The sequence below is a fragment of the Hippocampus comes genome, unplaced genomic scaffold (genome assembly GCF_001891065.2).
Source record: "Hippocampus comes isolate QL1 unplaced genomic scaffold, H_comes_QL1_v1.1 scaffold122, whole genome shotgun sequence".
In the NCBI taxonomy this organism is placed as follows: domain Eukaryota; kingdom Metazoa; phylum Chordata; class Actinopteri; order Syngnathiformes; family Syngnathidae; genus Hippocampus; species Hippocampus comes.
The window spans coordinates 2745103-2763293 of NW_017842059.1; the positions used below are offsets into that span (position 1 = coordinate 2745103).

At 42.3% G+C, this 18191-nt stretch overlaps 2 protein-coding genes across 8 annotated transcripts in view; both read left to right on the top strand.

Annotated features, from left to right (window-relative positions):
• The window catches only part of psmd2 (proteasome 26S subunit ubiquitin receptor, non-ATPase 2), a 12824-nt gene extending 5400 nt beyond the window's left edge, over window positions 1-7424 (top strand). The window contains exons 8-21 of the mRNA XM_019861317.1: window positions 1342-1402; window positions 1615-1761; window positions 1857-1963; window positions 2163-2290; window positions 2451-2538; window positions 2641-2803; window positions 4087-4188; window positions 4313-4461; window positions 4532-4615; window positions 5709-5877; window positions 6076-6170; window positions 6248-6374; window positions 6490-6608; window positions 6777-7424. Of these exons, the coding sequence (XP_019716876.1) occupies window positions 1342-1402; window positions 1615-1761; window positions 1857-1963; window positions 2163-2290; window positions 2451-2538; window positions 2641-2803; window positions 4087-4188; window positions 4313-4461; window positions 4532-4615; window positions 5709-5877; window positions 6076-6170; window positions 6248-6374; window positions 6490-6608; window positions 6777-6959 (1722 nt within the window). The 3' untranslated portion in view covers window positions 6960-7424. The remainder of the gene's footprint in view (window positions 1-1341; window positions 1403-1614; window positions 1762-1856; window positions 1964-2162; window positions 2291-2450; window positions 2539-2640; window positions 2804-4086; window positions 4189-4312; window positions 4462-4531; window positions 4616-5708; window positions 5878-6075; window positions 6171-6247; window positions 6375-6489; window positions 6609-6776) is intronic.
• A 1374-nt stretch (window positions 7425-8798) lies between these two features.
• The window catches only part of eif4g1b (eukaryotic translation initiation factor 4 gamma, 1b), a 36250-nt gene continuing 26857 nt past the window's right edge, over window positions 8799-18191 (top strand). For 2 of the 7 annotated variants that reach the window (XM_019861349.1, XM_019861354.1), the window contains exons 1-6: window positions 8799-8880; window positions 11014-11054; window positions 11164-11285; window positions 13104-13187; window positions 17422-17442; window positions 17852-18046. In XM_019861349.1, coding sequence (XP_019716908.1) covers window positions 11211-11285; window positions 13104-13187; window positions 17422-17442; window positions 17852-18046 — 375 coding nt within the window. In that variant the 5' untranslated portion in view covers window positions 8799-8880; window positions 11014-11054; window positions 11164-11210. Of the gene's footprint in view, window positions 8881-11013; window positions 11055-11163; window positions 11299-13102; window positions 13188-17421; window positions 17443-17851; window positions 18047-18191 lie in introns of those variants that run through there. The other 5 variants (XM_019861346.1, XM_019861348.1, XM_019861350.1 and 2 more) reach the window with 4 other exon arrangements.

An 18191-nucleotide genomic window follows, 5' to 3' on the forward strand; every position in this document is an offset into this window, starting at 1 on the left:
CGTAGCGAGGCCACTCCCCCGCAAGCGAGCATTTGCTCTGGAGCAAATTTAACCCAGCTGCATTCACACGTGCACATTTGTTCCGGCGTAGCGTCGCAAACGAGCATTTGCTCTGGAGCAAATTTTTAAACCACCTCCCTGAGGTGGATCAAATTTGGTCCGGTATAAGCTCTTTAGTGGAGTTACGTCAGAGCAAATGTGCACGTGTGAACGCTCGACTGGATCTGTTTCGGCGCAGCGTCGGACCAAACGTTGCCATGTGAACGGGGCTATAGTCTCCCCAATGTGCCCTGGTTCATCCTCGGGACCTCCTGCCAGTGGGACATGCCCGCAATAACTAATCAGAGAGGTGTCCAGGTGGCATTCTGACAAGATGCCTGAGCCACCTCATCTGGCTCCTCTCAATGCCGAGGAGCAGCGGCTTGACTCTGAGCCCCTCTGTGATCACCAAGCGTCTTACGTTATCTCTAGGGGAGAGCATTGACACCCTGCAGAGGAAACTCATTTCAGCCGCTTGTATCCGGGATCTTATTCTTTCGTTCACAACCTACAGCTCATGACCATAGCTGAGGGTAGGAACAGAGATCGATCAGTAAATCGAGAGCTTCACATTGCGGCCAAGCGCCCGCTTCACTACAAAGGACCGATATTGAGTCTGCATCACTGCAGATGCTGCACCATACCCCCTGTCGAGCTCCCGCTCCATTCTCCCCTCACTAGTAACAAGACCCCAAGATATTAGAACTCCTCCACTTGGGGCAGGACCTCATCCCAGACCTGGAGAGGGCACTCTACCCTTTTCCGACTGAGGACCAGATGTTGACTTTCAGCCCAACCGCTTCACATTTGGCTGGGAACCGCTCCAGTGAGCGTTGAAGATCATGGCCTGAAGAAGCCAACAGTACCACGTTATCTGCAAAAAGCAGAGATGTTATACTGAGACCAGCAAGCCAGGCACATTAAAGACCTTGACTACGCCTGGAAATTCCGTCCATAAAGTTTATCAACAGAATCGGTGACATAGAGCATCCTTAGCGGACAACCCTCACCGGAAATGACGACGACTTACTGCTGGCAATGTCAAACATTAGCTACCGCGTTCACTGGGACACTGCAAATAATGTGACGAGTCGTGAGGGGTTTTACATTTATTAAATATCTATTTCTTTTTGTATCTTATTTTCAACAAGGCATTTATTATTGACTGCATGTTCTGCATACATTTTGGCCATAAGGTCTGTAAGCTCCAAGTATCATTCGGATAGTCTGTATTCACTGGTTGCGGCAACATATTGAAGTATTAATCAAAATCTTGTCACACACTATTTCTGACCTCAACAGTTGGACATCATGGAACCCAAAGTCCCAGATGACATCTACAAAACGCACCTGGAAAATAATAGTACGTCTTTGAAATACACCTGCATGTGAAAAGGGAAGTCAGACATTGGATTTGTGATGATCGACTACTTTAATTGCATGTGTCCAGGCCAATGCTTCAAATTGAACAAAACTGTTTGATTTACATTTTACACAATGACGAATGAATTATTTTTCTTTTTATATGTTTTGTTATTTATACACGTCAAATGAATTTCTTTTTCTGTGTTCAAGGGTTTGGAGGTAGTGGCTCCCAGGTGGACTCAGCCCGTATGAACCTTGCTTCTTCCTTTGTGAATGGCTTTGTTAATGCAGCATTTGGACAGGATAAACTATTAACAGATGATGGCAACAAATGGTTGTACAAGAACAAGGACCATGGTACTGAAAATTCTATATACCTGTATACTAATAACTATAACCTTTTTTGCATCTCTGTATTTCTGATCATATCTGTGTGATTTGACATTTTCAAGGCATGTTGAGCGCTGCAGCTTCTCTTGGGATGATCTTGCTGTGGGATGTGGATGGTGGCCTGACCCAAATCGATAAATATCTTTACTCATCTGAGGACTACATTAAGGTAAATTAGACATCAAATATTTTTATTTTGCTGAGTTCGAGATGAACTCCATGCCACTAACTCAAGGCTATAAATCAGTAGTGTAGCAAAAATACAGAATATAAGAGAGAATATAATACTTACTATTTTATGCCTTAGTAATTGCAGCACAGGAGGTCATCTTGCTTAATTCTTAACCTTTTGTCATCTTCTTTTACAGTCTGGTGCTCTCCTTGCATGCGGCATCGTAAACTCAGGTGTAAGGAATGAATGTGACCCAGCCCTGGCCCTGCTGTCAGACTATGTCCTCCACAACAGTAATACGATGAGGATAGGTGCCATTTTTGGGTGAGGACAAGTAACCAAAAAAAAAAAAAAAAAACGTTAAACGCTGAACGGTCGACAATTTTCTATGCATGTGTACCTACAGCTTAGATGACCTTGCGTTGTTGTAAACGTTGAATCAGTCTTCTCAATACATGCTAAATGTTAACATCTTCCTTTACAGATTGGGTTTAGCTTATGCTGGCTCAAATAGAGAAGATGTCCTGTCCTTGCTTCTGCCTGTCATGGGAGACTCAAAATCCAGCATGGAGGTGTGTTTTGTTGCATGATTGGCTGATCTGCTGATCTTTCTTCACATGCTCGAATGTGCCCCCAAAAAAATATCTAATTTTCTGGGTTTATTTTCCATCCAGGTGGTTGGTGTGACAGCATTGGCATGTGGTATGATTGCTGTGGGGTCGTGTAACGGTGACGTGACCTCCACCATTGTGCAGACCATCATGGAGAAGAACGAACAGGAGCTGAAAGACACATATGCTCGCTGGCTCCCTCTCGGTTTAGGACTCAACCATTTGGGTAATGATCAATCGCCACTATTTTTAAAAATATTGTATGATAGCTGGTTATATTTTTTGGGAAGGGCATGAAAACCTTCAAATGCAGTGAGCTGGAAAAAAAGTTGGAATCACAGAACTAACTACACTCCATTCACAGTAAAGATACCTATGTGATACAAGTTCTATTACACATTTTTGCTTGCTTCTTTTAAATTATGTTTTTGAATGACCCTCTCTCATTTCCATCAACAACGATTACAGATAGTTACTGTTTCAATAGTATTCAAAATACTGGCAAAAAAAAAAAAAATAGCGATGTTAGTTAAACTTATAGTGATAATTATTGCCTGTAGGCCCTATGACAGTACACACAAATAGATTCACACATCACTCATAAACAAGGGATTGCACACCCAGTCTTGCTCTTTGATATAAATGCAGACAATTGAGATGGCCCTCACTCTGTAATCAGCAACTTTACTAATGTCGTGCGCTGTAGAGCCCCAGGAGTCCAGAGACCCAAAGGTGGCTATTAAGTTGATCTCATTTTCGAGAAAAATTGCAAAATTGTTGTCAATGGAGACTGCTTAGCTTTCTGACATTGTGGCTTGAATTTTTTTTTCTGTGCGCACAATCTGGAACGCATGTTTATATCTATTTGTTATTCACAATATGGTCGATTGATAGAAAGATCGACAGACACTTTATTCATCCACAAGGGATTCAGTAATATACTGTACTATCTAATATTGCGGTTACATTATGGTTCTGTGTATGTAATTAAACGGCATGAATGCGGCACTCACTGTTGCTCATTTCCACAATGAGCTCCACATCGATTGTCCAGCAGCCACTTTACTGCCACCTTCAACATATTTTTCCCTCTGCCAGTATTGCATTTTCAATAACTGATTTACAGTAATCCTTTGTTTTTCGTGGTTAATGGGGACCAGAAACACCCCGCAGAGGATTTTTTTGGACAGTTAGTCACACTTAATGTCATAGTTTGGCTGGCCCTGTGACTCATGTTATACTCCAATGCTTGATCTCAATGGTAAATTGTAATTGTGTGGTTTTTTTTGTACAAGAGTAAATAATTTACATGCACGTTTAAAACTTTGACGATGAAACTACTGTGATTCTCCTTCTGGTGCAATAATTTGGTATTTTTCCATGAACTGTTTTTTAATGGTCTTGACAAATCTCATGGATTACCACAAATAGAGCAATTTTGTTCTGGTCAATTAACTTTTTTCCCCTACTTTCTCTTGTCTTATTTTCCCTTTCATTATTCCATCATAGGTAAAGGAGAGGCCATCGAGACCACACTGGCAGCTCTCCAAGTTGTTCCTGAACCTTTCCGCAGTTTTGCCAACACGCTCGTCGATATATGTGCTTATGCAGGTTAGTTTTTATTGACTAATTTTTCTCTGTTTGCACATGCAAATACCCCATCTGTTGTGAAAGGACTAAATAAATAGAGATGTATTTTGTTGAGAGAATCTTCTTATGTCATCACCCGTTCTAGGTTCTGGCAATGTGTTGAAGGTGCAGCAGCTTCTCCACATCTGCAGTGAGCACTATGAGGCCAAGGAGAAGGAAAAAGAGGACGACAAGGACAAAAAAGATAAAAAAGACAAAGATAAGAAAGAAACAGCTGACATGGGCTCTCACCAGGTAAATGGTGAACATTTTCATTTTTTATTCCTAAGATTATTAGATGTAGTATCACTTTGTTTCATCCTAGGGAGTAGCTGTTCTCGGTATTGCACTCATTGCTATGGGGGAGGAGATTGGCTCTGAAATGGCATTGCGGACATTTGGACATCTGGTGAGTACTTTTAATTTTTGGTTTTTCACAGCTCTCTCTAACAAAGGAAAGGTCTTTTTCGCATACCTAAAATTTGGCAGATTGGACACACAATTGCTTCCTGGAAAAAAAAAGATTGCATAATTTATTGAGCTAGACAATTAAGTCTGCAGCCATTTGAATGGCACACTTTGGCAATTGGATTAGAGAGTAGAGGTGCCCACGTGGCCTGGGGGAATCTGTGACGCATAGCGTTAAGGGAGCATTCCAAGCACGACACTGACAACAGGAACCTGTTGTGGTTATTGTTGGAGCCTCTGAGCCCACTGAGTATACTGACCTTTGGACACACAAATGTAATTTGGTGTTTAGTTTAAAAGGTTTTGGTGAGTGCGCAGTAATATGTTGTGTTAATCTGTAGGCAATGATGTGTAAAATTAAGTCTTTGCATTTGTTTGGTATAAGGAAAAATAAAGCCGCTTCCAGGAGTAAATCTTGGTTTGGAAGAATGGAATTCTCATTTGCTTTTTCCATCAAGCTCACATCTCACTGAGCGGCGAACGCTTGCGATTGTAGCGAATGTTGGGTTTTCATCAGGGTTCCAAAAAGGTTGTAAAGATGTTGGAAATTGTTTACAACCTTTAGGAACCCTGACGAAAACCCAACATTTGCAAGCGAAGGGCATACCATTGATTGAAGTTAGATTTTTGGAAGAAAGAATAAAAGAAAAAGAAATTTGATTTTAATTTAAGGCCACATTGCCCAACCCTCCGTCCTATTGTTCACTGAAGGACGTTATTTAGGTCTATTACTTTTATTCATGAGTTAATTGAAGACATTACATCATACTACAAAAAATCATTAGGGGTATATGAAAATGACTGAATGCATTTTCTGGGATTTGCAGGCTGCATATTCCATTTTTTTTTTTTAACACGGTTTCCAAAGTTTTATTTATTTGCTTTTGTGGTGCCAGAACCACCTTTGTCACAATTAGCTAAATGTAATGTTTTCACAAATCTTGACTATAAGTCAGACCACACATGTGGGTGTTGCAAATTTTTGACAAGTGTAAAGTTTTGAAAATGTCTTTTGTGCTATTTTTCTAAATCAGCTGCGTTATGGTGAGCCCACTCTGAGGCGAGCCGTGCCTCTTGCTCTGGCTCTCATCTCGGTGTCCAACCCCCGTTTGAACATCTTGGACACCCTCAGCAAGTTTTCCCATGATGCTGACCCTGAGGTCTCACACAACTCTATCTTCGCCATGGGCATGGTGGGCAGTGGTGAGTTTAGAGCTACTAAATATTTAAAGTTGTATGTCGGACCTAGGGTGATCAACCGGCTTTAAAAAGGCTTGATCGGTGCTTTTCCACAAAAATGTGCCGATACTGATGGGTGGCCAATCGATCGGAGCACCCCTAATCACAGTATCCATCCCATTTCTAACTGACATATTTCCCCCCCCCACCCCATTTTTCCAGGAACAAATAATGCCCGCTTGGCTGCAATGCTACGACAGCTGGCACAGTATCATGCCAAAGACCCAAACAACCTCTTCATGGTTCGGCTGGCCCAGGTGTGTGGTGGCGTCACAAAGCAACGTGTGTTTGTCTGTGACAAAAAATTGACTTTGTGCTGTTTGTGCATCTACAGGGTCTGACTCATCTGGGTAAAGGCACACTCACACTGTGTCCCTACCATAGCGACAGACAGCTCATGAGTCAGGTTGCTGTGGCTGGGCTGCTCACAGCGCTCGTTTCCTTCCTCGATGTCAAGAACAGTGAGTTTATATTACCTTTACTCTTTGCTTTCACACACACTTCACTATTCATCATCAGTCTTCAATGATTTCTTTGCATTAAAATTCCACCTCGGTGTCGCTGTGTGAATTGCAGTAATCCTGGGGAAATCTCATTACATTCTTTATGGCCTGGTAGCAGCCATGCAGCCGCGTATGCTCGTCACCTTTGACGAGGAACTCCGACCGCTGCCTGTTTCTGTCAGAGTTGGTCAGGTAAATTCTTGTACAGAGTATATGACAAATGTCATGAGTAAATGGTCAAGGAAGTCGCCATGATTTCACAACATAAATTAAGATAACTTTTATTCGTCCCACAATGGGAACATTTGCAAGGAAAGAGCAAAGCAGGACATGATTGAAGTTTTCATGATGTCTCCCCAGGCCGTGGACGTTGTGGGCCAAGCAGGCAAACCCAAGGCCATCACAGGATTCCAGACCCACACAACACCAGTTTTGCTGGCACATGGAGAGAGAGCGGAGTTGGCCACAGAGGAGTACTTACCTGTCACCCCCATCCTGGAGGGCTTTGTTATTCTTCGCAAGAACCCCAATTATGAAACCTAGACTGTCAACCCCCCGTCCCCTATCTCCAGCCTCCTTGTGTTTTCAAGGGTAACCCTCCATGGCTCTGTGCTATCTTTATAACTTGTTTTAATACATTGCTAGAAAGAGCAGTGGTGCGATGCCAATGACCTGCCCCAATTGTCTTAAAAAGGGGATCGTTGGGAGTCTGGCTAATTGGACTGCTTTGACAAGGGAGAGGTTCACTTGGACCTTATACACACAACACAGATTTGCCCTGGACCAGCGCTTGGCTTCCATTCAAACATCTTCAACATCCATCTCCAGCCCTCCTGTAAATCTTTCAGTTATCAGAACATTCACCAAGCCTTTTCAGTGCAACGGATGTTTTGTTCCCACTATTTACATCCTCATTTGTAACAAAATCATTAAAGTGTTAGTTTTTTTTGTTTGTTTTGTTACAGTACTGTATATGGTTTGTTGAAAAATAAAATGAGGATCCACATTGTAAAATGAACATTGGTACATTTTTTTTCATCCATCCATTTTCCAATCTGCTTATCCTCATTTAAGGATCACGGGCCTATCCCAGCTGTCTTTGGGCAGTAAGCAAGGTACACCCTGAACTGGTTGCCAGTCAACGGCAAGGTGCACATAGACTAACAACCATTCACACTCACAATCACACCTGGGGACAATTTCGAGTGTTCCATTAACCTGACATGCATGTTATTAGACTGTGGGAGAAACCGAAGTATGTGGAGAAAACCCACACAGCCACGGGGAGAACATACAAACTCCACACAGGAAGCCGGAATCTAACCCTGGACCTCTGCACTATGAGGCTGGCGTGCTAACCAGTCGTTCACTGTGCTGCCCACATTTTTTTTTTCACTATTGCTTTTTTTTTTTTTTGTGAGGGGGCAAATTTTAAAACAGCTACCAGGAATTGAATGTAGCCTGTTCACTCCTTCCTCCCACGCTCGTGTCTGACCACAACGCACAAAAAAGTCATCTTGCACAATAGACAATCGCATATCCAAGGCTGTTCCATTGTAAGCATGACTTACTCGTGACTGGGTGTTGCAAAACTAAGATGTACTGTTTTTATGTTTTTATCTTATTTAGAAGAGGAGTGCGCGGGGGGGGGGGTACAATAAAAAAATGCAAAAGAAGTGTGTAGTGTCAAACTCGCGCGTGTCGAGCAGTAGCGGTGCTAATTTCAAGGCGGTCCTGAATCCTAAAGCGCATCTGAAACTCCACCTCTAATAAGAAGCTTCTACTAACAGAGGCAAGTTTAAGTGGTGGTGCGTGTTGGAAGCTTAGCGGTCGCTGGAGTGTGTTTGCATAGGACAGTGATTCCCAACCTTTTTGGTCTTATTTTAAATCCAAAGCACCGATTTCCATGAATTATTTTAAGCATTTATTTTGAAGGTGGCCAACGCAACTGGTTGGCGGCGTTTACCGTAATGTACACAATGGACAGTCTTAATAATTGGGGCGGCTGCCTTGACTTTGTCTTACCATGTGGAAGCCGTCTTGACGGCTGTAAAATAAATAATATTAGCCTACGTCGCTACAATACAACCTACTCTGTAATATCAGTTGAGTTCACGTAAGAACACATCTTCAGCGAGTGAACGTTATAAACGCCATGGCTGCGCATTATTTATATATTTTTAGATGTATGACTGATTTAATGGCATACATATTAGTTTAATAAACAAGGCTGTGCAACTTCTATTCACTATTTCTAGTAAAGCGACTGAGAAAAATGAGTTTGTTGTTATGTTCCTCCGAAGTTTATTGTCGGCTGTGGAAGTTTTGAGGGGCACGCGAGTACCAATTGCCTTTTACGACCGAGAACTCCTTGCACGTGACGGGATTTGGCCGGAATTACGAAGGTACCGGCTTCCGGGAGGACTTTCTGTCCGTCCGGCTCTGCGGACTCAAGGAGAGAAAGGTAATGAAACGCCTTTTACGTGAATTCTTATTTATCATCTGCCAAACATGTATTCGGTGACTGTGAGATATATATATACAGGGAGATCATTCATAAAAATGTACTTGGGCATACTCGTAATATTCCAAATCTAAGTGAGTATAAAATTGCTTATTATGAGTAGTACTGCTGGTTTGAGGGATTAGCCTGTCTGCTAGCTAGTTCCCAATTAGCATCAGCATCCTCAAACGACGTGTGTGTTCTTACCTTAATTTAAATTGGCCTCGAAATCAACACGCCAGTAAAAAAGGGAAAACACCTAAGTCCCAAATCAAGTGACATAAGACATAAGAATGCTGCGTTTTAAAATAAACACATACGAATTTCTCACGTTGAAACAATCATTACGTACTACTTTATAGGATTGTTGTGTTCACCGGCTAATACGCTGAATGACAAATCACTGTTGTGTCCACGCCTTACTTTGCCTCATTGGAGAAAGTTGTTGGTGTGCTTTTGAAAGGAGCTTCACAAACCATTCTCCTTTTGCGTTGAGCCAAATACAACATGATTCCAATGTCTTTTGACAACTTTCTTATTCAGTGATGGGAATGGATTTCCGCAACCCACACCTGCTCAAGACGTTCGGTTTCTGTTGGAAGTCACATTTACGACATGTGGGTCCTTGCAGAGTGGGTTGACGCTGCAGCTACTCGAAGAAAGCGTGTTCTGTACACATCTGCCCCACACAACTATAGACTAGAGTCATCTTGGTGAAACAATATAAACATGGACTAACACGATGGTGATGGTGGTGTTTTATTGCGTTTCTCCCAAGTTCGAGGCAACTACTTGATAAGACGATCATTTCATTTACCGGTATGTGTAAACTCAACAGTTCTCCGAGCCGGCATCGCTTGCTTATTGCTACTACTGTCCTACTTGTTAAAGTTGTGCCTTCGTTCGATATTGGATCGTGTTCGAAGCAGCGATACTAATGTTTCAATTCAGAAGAGATTAATTTGCCATGAAGAGTGAAGTGGGGATACAAAGTGGCGGACAGCAGGCGAGCACATCGCACTGATAGCATGGAAAGCATGCGGTTAACACATCATGCCGCAGAGATGGCCCTCTGCCAGTGGTTCTTAACCTTTTTAGAGGTACCGAACCCAACCAGTTAATATGCACATTCACCGAACCCTTCATTAGTGAAAAAATATATATTTTTTTACAAATTCAAGATATTAAAAAAAACGCATGTATTAAAAAACAGAAAAAAGTAAATAAAATTTCAAGAGATAAGTATACTTTTTTTTCTGACGTACTATCACAACAGTCACACGTTGACTACTAAGCAAACTAAATTTCCCACAGCACTGATTGGACAAGCAATTTAAAGTGATCATCTGCAGCCAGTGATAGCCAAGTGGGTGTGTCATAACTAATTGACATGTTGAGTTGGGTGTGTCTTAACCTCCATAGCAGAGGCTCCGTCAACCCCTGAGACCGATTCACCGAACTCCAAGGGTTCGATCGAACCCAGGTTAAGAACCACTGCTCTATGCCTTATTGCGACATACAGTGGCTAGCACATCTTCGCGTAAATACACACCGGGTATTTATTAGATGCTGTCTATGTCTATCATCATTTTGGTTTCAAACAGACACTCCCATGCCACCGTTTAAAATGCCAAATCCATCAGGATTCCTTTGCATCTATCTCATTAAAAAAAGAGAATTCCTTTGGTGTGTGCATGTGGATCACACTAGTGTGATGTAAGGCGATTTTTGACATCTTTTAAGAAGTGCAAAACGGTGTTAACCATTGTTCTTGTTTGATGTAAAAACTGGACTCACTCTCAATAATAATGAAAATGGGTCATGGATGTGGTCATGAGTCTTCAGAGGCACATTGCTGTTTGTGGTTGTTTGGAGGCAAGTTGCTTCATAAAAACACAAAACAACTCACTCTTTGGTTAGTTCATGTAAAATGTGCTTAAAATTCACTAGCTATCGAAAAGTCTTGCATGATGTCATTATTTATCAAATGACTTTATAATCATTGGCTACGGTATCTATTTTATTATGTTCAAAGAAAGGACTGATAAGTGAAATAATGGACATTGCTGACAACGCTGTTATCTATGTCTTTAGGAGAAAATCTTTAAATCACAACTCCTTACAGATTCATACATGTAAGTATTCTGAGCCGGAGCAGGCAACATCAGTTACGCCAAACATCTCTCAGTTGAGAGCCAAATGTTTTCACTCTTCAACATTGAATTCCTTGTTCTTTTCTTGAAGATCTGTACAGAGGTGCGCCTCTCCTTCCTGATGCAGAACCCCATGAAATGAATAAAGCACCACAGCCTATAACAGGACCCCCCTCCATTCCCCACCCTGCCCCGTCCCCTGGCCTTTCACAGGTAAGGGACTGTTTGGTAAGTTAATAACTGTCATTGTACTGGTAAAGGGCATTTGACTACAGAAGAAATAAGTCATTCATCATCATTCTAAAATAATCTTTCCTTTATTTAGATGACAAAATGTGTCTTTCGGACAAAATGTGTTTTTCGGAAAGCTCTTTGAACATTTTCTCGATAATTTTACATTAAATGCCGTTTAAAAAAGGAAGGAAAAAAAGCAAGGAAAAGGGAAAGACATTTGAGATTGAGGCTCGCAAGTAAACCTCTTACCATTAAAGATACAAACCACATAAAACAAACTAAGGTACGCACAATTTATTGGGTCTTGTGGAGGAAGATGAAAATGCCATCATGTTCATGAACGGCTCCCGTTAAGCGGTTGAAAACGGTTGCTGAAATACAGAGATACTGCTTTGAGACCCGTTTCGTTTCATTTTCTGCGGGCCTGTACGAGAGGCTTCCCCGAAAGTTTTCTTGTGCTGTGCTAATGAGTGGAGTTATGCTTCCCAAGAAATCTGGCAGAAAAGAGGCAACCTTAAAGTGCTCCTTCACTTGTGCTCTTCAACAAAGTGCAAGATTCGGGTTTGTAAAAATAAGCAAGCAAAAAGTGCCTGGAAAATGGTTGGAACCAACACAGTTTTGCAGGCATCCATGCTCTGTGCCCCTGTGATGTCAGAGCATTTTTGTTGTAGTGGTGATGGAAACTTTTTTTTCCAGAAACCTTCGTTTTTCATGAAAAAATCTCAGGAGACGTGAATGACAGGGTAAACTGCAGAAAAATATCTCCCGTTTGCAACATACCCAGCTACCTGTTGACATCCAACACCACCCCATAATGCCCCCCGCCCTCCCACCAAGAAACACACACACACACACACACACACACACACACACACACACACACACACACACACACACACACACACACTCGCAAAATCTATTTCAATGGCCAACAATTAGACGCAGATTTTCGATGTTTGCGGGCAGGCCTAAATTCCATCCCCCGTAAATAGAGCGGTTCACTGTGCACACATTGAGAAAAATTGTGATAGAACTGATTCTTTCATACCCATCCATCTATCCGTTCGTTTGTTCGTTAATTTTCTGGACCACTCATCAATGTATCCATAACTTCTTTTAATATAGATAATGATACGCAGTAATAGACATTCATTAGAGCAGGTCAGGTGTGCCGCGGTGAAATATCCAATTTGTATGCCTGTGCGGTCTATCGCCCAGAAAGTAATCATGTAGTACCCTCCCATACCGCTAGGGAGCAGCAACAGCTAGCCAATTGCCTTGTGTTTCGACCACCAGAGACAAGCGAATTTGCGCCGCATGAATGCAGGATGACAGTGAAACAATAAATATGGAAGATTATAAAATCCGTTTTTCTTTGTGCTCATTTGATTCCAAATCAAGCTGTTATAACGTCATTCTTCAATGTTAAAAACGGTCATAGTAACAATATAACACGTTAATTGTTAAAATAAACGTTATTTTTTTTCCCATTTTCAGCTAGTGGTGTGCTGCGAGATTTTTTCAAAAAAAGAAGTGTGCCTTGGCTCAAAAAAGTTTGAAAAACACTGCATTAGAGTACAGTAATATTAGAATGTTGTACTCCCATGCAGTCACAAGGTAGGGAGAAAGTTTGCTGCGGTTGATATGTTCTTCACATCCTTGCACATTGCTTCAGTTTAATTTGTGTGGGTTAACGTCTGATCATCTGAAGATACTCCCCGTTTTCCACTCCCTAGTCCACCTGTCATGTGTTCCACTTTGCTCTTGTTGATATCGTCCACTGTCATTTATTTGCAGCCCCCTTTCTCCCCTGGGCAGCCCCCTTCTGTTGTGTTTGCCACCCAACCGCCTCAAATGAACCCAACACCACAGCCCAGACAGGTAGGATAACTCATGTTTTTATTTCCCACAACGCTGACAAACACAAACCTATAAACAAGTAGAAGGATTTAGCAGGATTTAAAAATAGCTTGAATGTAAGAACCCATTTAGGTACAGTACTAATAACTCAAATCAAAGCTCAGCGGTGGGAGTGGTTTACTCACATTCGTGGCTAAAAGTACATATACTTTAAGCCGCAAATGTGAGTATACACTGTGAAATATATGTGCTGTCCTTATCGGTCAATAAAACACCAGCACATTTTTCAACGTGTGGACATGTCGTAGAGCAGGGGTCACCTACGTTGTGGTTCCCGGGCACCTGCTAACCCCCATGGACCACATGAGTTACTGCAAACCAGTTCTCGAAGTATTTCCCCAGCAATGGGATATTGTGGTTGTCTCGGAGAAAGTGATCATTTGAAAATGTGAACACCGGAAGAAATGTATAACGATAGTTCTGCCATTGATAATTCTTTTTTCTAATTATTGTCAGTAGGGCTGGGCAGTATGACTGAAAAGTATATCAGGATGTAAGTTTTTCATATTGGTCTAGATCGATATATGGGGAATTTTTTTCTTTTCTCTTTTTAGTTTTGAAAATAAGGACCCTAAAAAAGGCTGAATTTAGGTAATTTATTCAAACAAGGCCACGCAACTATGAAAAAGCCAAATGAACTCGTCAAAATAAAGATTAAATTAATGCCTTTTTTAAACAAAATGTGCTTTTCGGCGATATAGCCAAAAAATGTTTCACGATACAAAAAGTAAGTACTGTATTTTCTGCACTATAAGGCACTTCATAGAATAAGGTGCACCTTAGTTGAATGGCCTATTTTAAAACTGTTTTCATATATAGGGCGCACCGCATTATAAGGTGCATAGAGTAGAAGCTACAATAGTGGCTGTGGTTGCGTTATGCATCCACTAGATGGAGGTACTCTAAAGCAGGGGTCTCCAACCGCCGGTCGGCGGACCGGTACCGGTCCACAGGGCATTTGGTACCGGGCCGCACAGAAAGAACTTGCCTTAATTCCGTTTTATTTATTTCGGAATACGAAAGATGTTTTATTTTGAAAAATTACCGGATTCTCCGTTACATCCGTCTGTGTCACGGTTGACACGCGTCAAGCCACGCTTCACCGTAACGCGACCAATTAGGCTAAAAACAAACACCGGAGCTCGCAAAATGAGTAAAAAAACTGCTGGACATCGCAAATGACGGCGGCCTTACAAGTACGTTCGAGACAACTGGATTAAAGTTATGGCTGAATACTCTGAGATCGCCACAATAGCACTGTTGCTATTTCCGACATCCTACCTGTGTGAGGCGGGGTTTTCTGCAGAAACGGCGACTAAAACAAAATTAGGAAGTAGACTGGACATAAACCACACACTTGCGGTGTCATTGTCTCTCCTATTACCCCGAGATGGGACCGTCTGGTTGCAGAAAATCTCTGAAAATATTGTCTGACATAAACCGGTCCGTGGGGCAAAAAAGGTTGGGGACCCCTGCTCTAAAGGGAATACAGTACAATACAATACAATGCAATGCATCTTTATTCATAGAGAGCTTTCACAACCGCTGCAGCTGTAATAAAGTGCTTTAGAGAAAAATTTAAAATACTACACCCAATAAAACAGAATACTGATGCATATATATGTATGTGTGTGTGTGTGTGTGTGTGTGTGTGTGTGTATATATATATATATATATATATATATATATATATATATATATATATATATATATGAGGTGCATCGGATTTTAAGTTGCATTGTCGGCTTTTGAGAAAATTGAATGCTCTTAGATGTGCCTTATAGTGTGGAAAATTTTATATCAGTCAATGTTGATAATTATGAATTTTTTTAAAAACCTATTTTGCAAACCTGTTTTTATGTACGTACATTGTGATGTAATGTGAAAAGTTGCTCCTCCACCAGTGCATTGTAAATATTTATTTGCGTTAGACACTAGAGGATGTTTGATAGTTCCATTAATCTTCAGTCAATGTTCATACAGTGTCAGTGAAGTGAACCGATACGCTCTTGCTGTGCATGCATCAGTGTTGCCCAACTGTCTTATGATGAGTTTAACTTTTTAGCGGGCTCATTATTGCCATATTTTACTTGACTAATTTTGGCTTGTTTGTGATACCGAGGGTTTGGCATGGCTCATGCTGGCGCTTGCATGTCAATGATGAGGGGTCTGCTTGACTGAGTGATGTAGTGCCAACACTTTGCTTATATAGAGCTGAGGCGGACATAACTGAGGACAGCCTGTGGACATTAAAGTGGGAAGGGTGAGCATGAGAGAGGCCGCTTCATGCACGCCCCCAGTAGGTGTACATAGTACGTGCATTGTGCAACACAACATCCCGAAAATGGCACCTACGAAGAGACGGTTACAAAGCACATTTCAAACTGCAAGCGATCAGTTACACGGAGGACCATGGGAATCGAGCAGCTGCGAGAGAATTTAAGATCAACTAATCTATGGTGCTTGGTGCTTTTGTTTTATGAAGCAGCACCATCTATCCATCCAGTAAGGACGACCGTGTCGCAGTAACATCATTCCAAGGAAAAGCTGTCCATCTTCCGCTCCTACTCCAGTAAAACCTGTAATGTTCTGCATTGCATTAAATAAAGGTGCTTTCTTGGAGATTTTAATCCTTTATTCTGCCCCTCTGCCTGTCTCGCTTGGCTTCCATTACCGACACATTCCTAGCTTATCCGCTTGGGCTACGGTGATGAGGGACAAGCACACTTTGCATTTTGAACTACAACAAAAAGATTGCCAGCAAACACATATAGGCCAACCATATCACCAATGTGGACAATTTGCTGCTCACTTTCGACATCCCGATGAACCACACCATAGAGAAGAAGGAGACCAGCACAGTAGCGCTTCGCACAACGGGGTGCGAGAAGTTGGCTTTTACTGTTTTGCTTGGTTGCCATGGTAATGGACAGAAATGAGCACTTACGGTGATTTTTAAGACAAAAGAAAAGTTTCCAGCCAGAGTCAAAGCGAAGTGACGAGCGGCGTGGGAACAATGGTGAACACAACTTTACTAAGACTGGGAGGAAGCGCCAGACGAGTTACGACACATTTTGGAAATGGATTGTGGATGCTTGGGCTAGCGAGTCTGCTTGCACTGTTGTTTGAGGAAAGCCGGCATCATTTCTGAGTAGCCGCACGGCAACGAGACTGACTCTGACAACGATGCGAGGGAACCAGGCGTGTTTTATGGAGAGCAGAAGATGAGGACTTTGATGGATTCCTAGATGAGAATAGATAAAAAAAATAACGTGAGGTCATTGGTAAATACTTCAATAAAGTACAACCAAACTCAGTTTTGCTCCCGCTGTATCTGAAGGCGCCACTGTATTGAAACCAACCTCACATCCGCTTATCCTCACAAGGGTCGCGGGGGTGCTGCTGGATTCTATCCCAGCCGTCTTTGGGCAGCAGGCGGGGGACACCCTGAACCGGTTGCCAGCCAATTGCAGGGCACACACAGACAAACAACCATCCACGCTCACACTAACACCTATGGACAATTTAGAGCGTTCAATCAGCCTGCCATGCATGTTTTTGAAATGTGGGAGGAAACCGGAGTACCCTGAGAAAACCCACGCAGGCCCGGGGAATACGTGCAAACTCCACACAGGGAGCCCGAAGCTTAAATTGAACCCAGTACCTCTGCACTGTGAGGTCGACGCGCTAACCACTGGTCCGCCGGGAGGGCACTTAATTTTGCAAAATGGCCTCACAAGAAACTGTGGCCAAGCAAACATGCTAACCTCAACTTAATTTTTTCATGTACTCAGAAAATAACATTTTCTTGTGTCAATGAAATGCTAGGAGTGTAGATATGATGTTTTGTTATAATTATGAAATACTAATTTCTCACATCCATTTTTCGCTTACACAAAAATAAACAAATCTATACACCGGCATCACGTTGCTCTATTAGGGTGGGGGTCTGTGCGGCTCAGTACCAAGTGCCTACTGGTCCGTGGGCTGGTGGTTGGGGAACACCGCTGTCCTAGACTCATTTTAAGTTATCATTCTCTGTATGTTGCTTGTCACAAGTCACGACTCGGATGATAGTGGAGCATGTCTCTGGCTTCTTTGCTTTGCTTGCCTGTGGTGGGCGTTTCTCTCAAACTGTCCCACCTTATTGCTTCCAGTTAATGCATCTCTGTCGTCTTTGTTTGTGCTGCTAAAGGGAAGCTTCAGATCTCTTCAGGTAACTATTTCTTCCTCCTTTTTCCCCCCCTCTATTACCATCTTGAGGAGTGTGATTTTATATCTGTTACTGTTTGACGAAAGCAGTCATCTCCCGGGTCAGCAGCAGAATATCTATTTCTATCTTCATTGAGTCAACTATGCAGCTATCAGGCTGGGGGAGTCGACTTCACCCGTCCTAGGGCTAATATCAGTTAAATCGTAGTCAATTGAATGTGACTTGATTGTATTTTCACTTCACAGAAAGGTAACCAGTTATAATGAATGTGTGCTTCTTTTGCCCCTGGTTACCAAGCTTCACTTCGTTTCTCTACTTAGCGCAATATGGCTTTGTATTGACCCATTGGTCAGCGTGCTCACTTTGCTTTCTCTTCCTCTATCCTTCCTCTCTGGTACTATCTACCCTCTAGCCCTACTACGCCAACAGAACAAGTTTGCCTCCCAGCAGTGGGCCTCGAGGTGTTCCAACCAGTAGTGCCCCTCGGTCTGGAACTCCCACCCATGTCTACCAGCCACACCCTGGTTCCCAAATGATGGTGATCCCAGGACAACAGTTGCCCTTCCCGAGCTCACCACAGGGGGCAGCCTATTTTATACAAGGACAGGTAGAGGAACAACTCTGGGGATTGGAGTGGGGGGGGGGGGCTGTTGAAATAGTTTTTGCTTTGTGGTGATGTTTACAAAAAGAATTTTACACTTTGACTATATAAGGAGTTAAAATGTTTAGAACTTTAAAAAGAAACACATTAT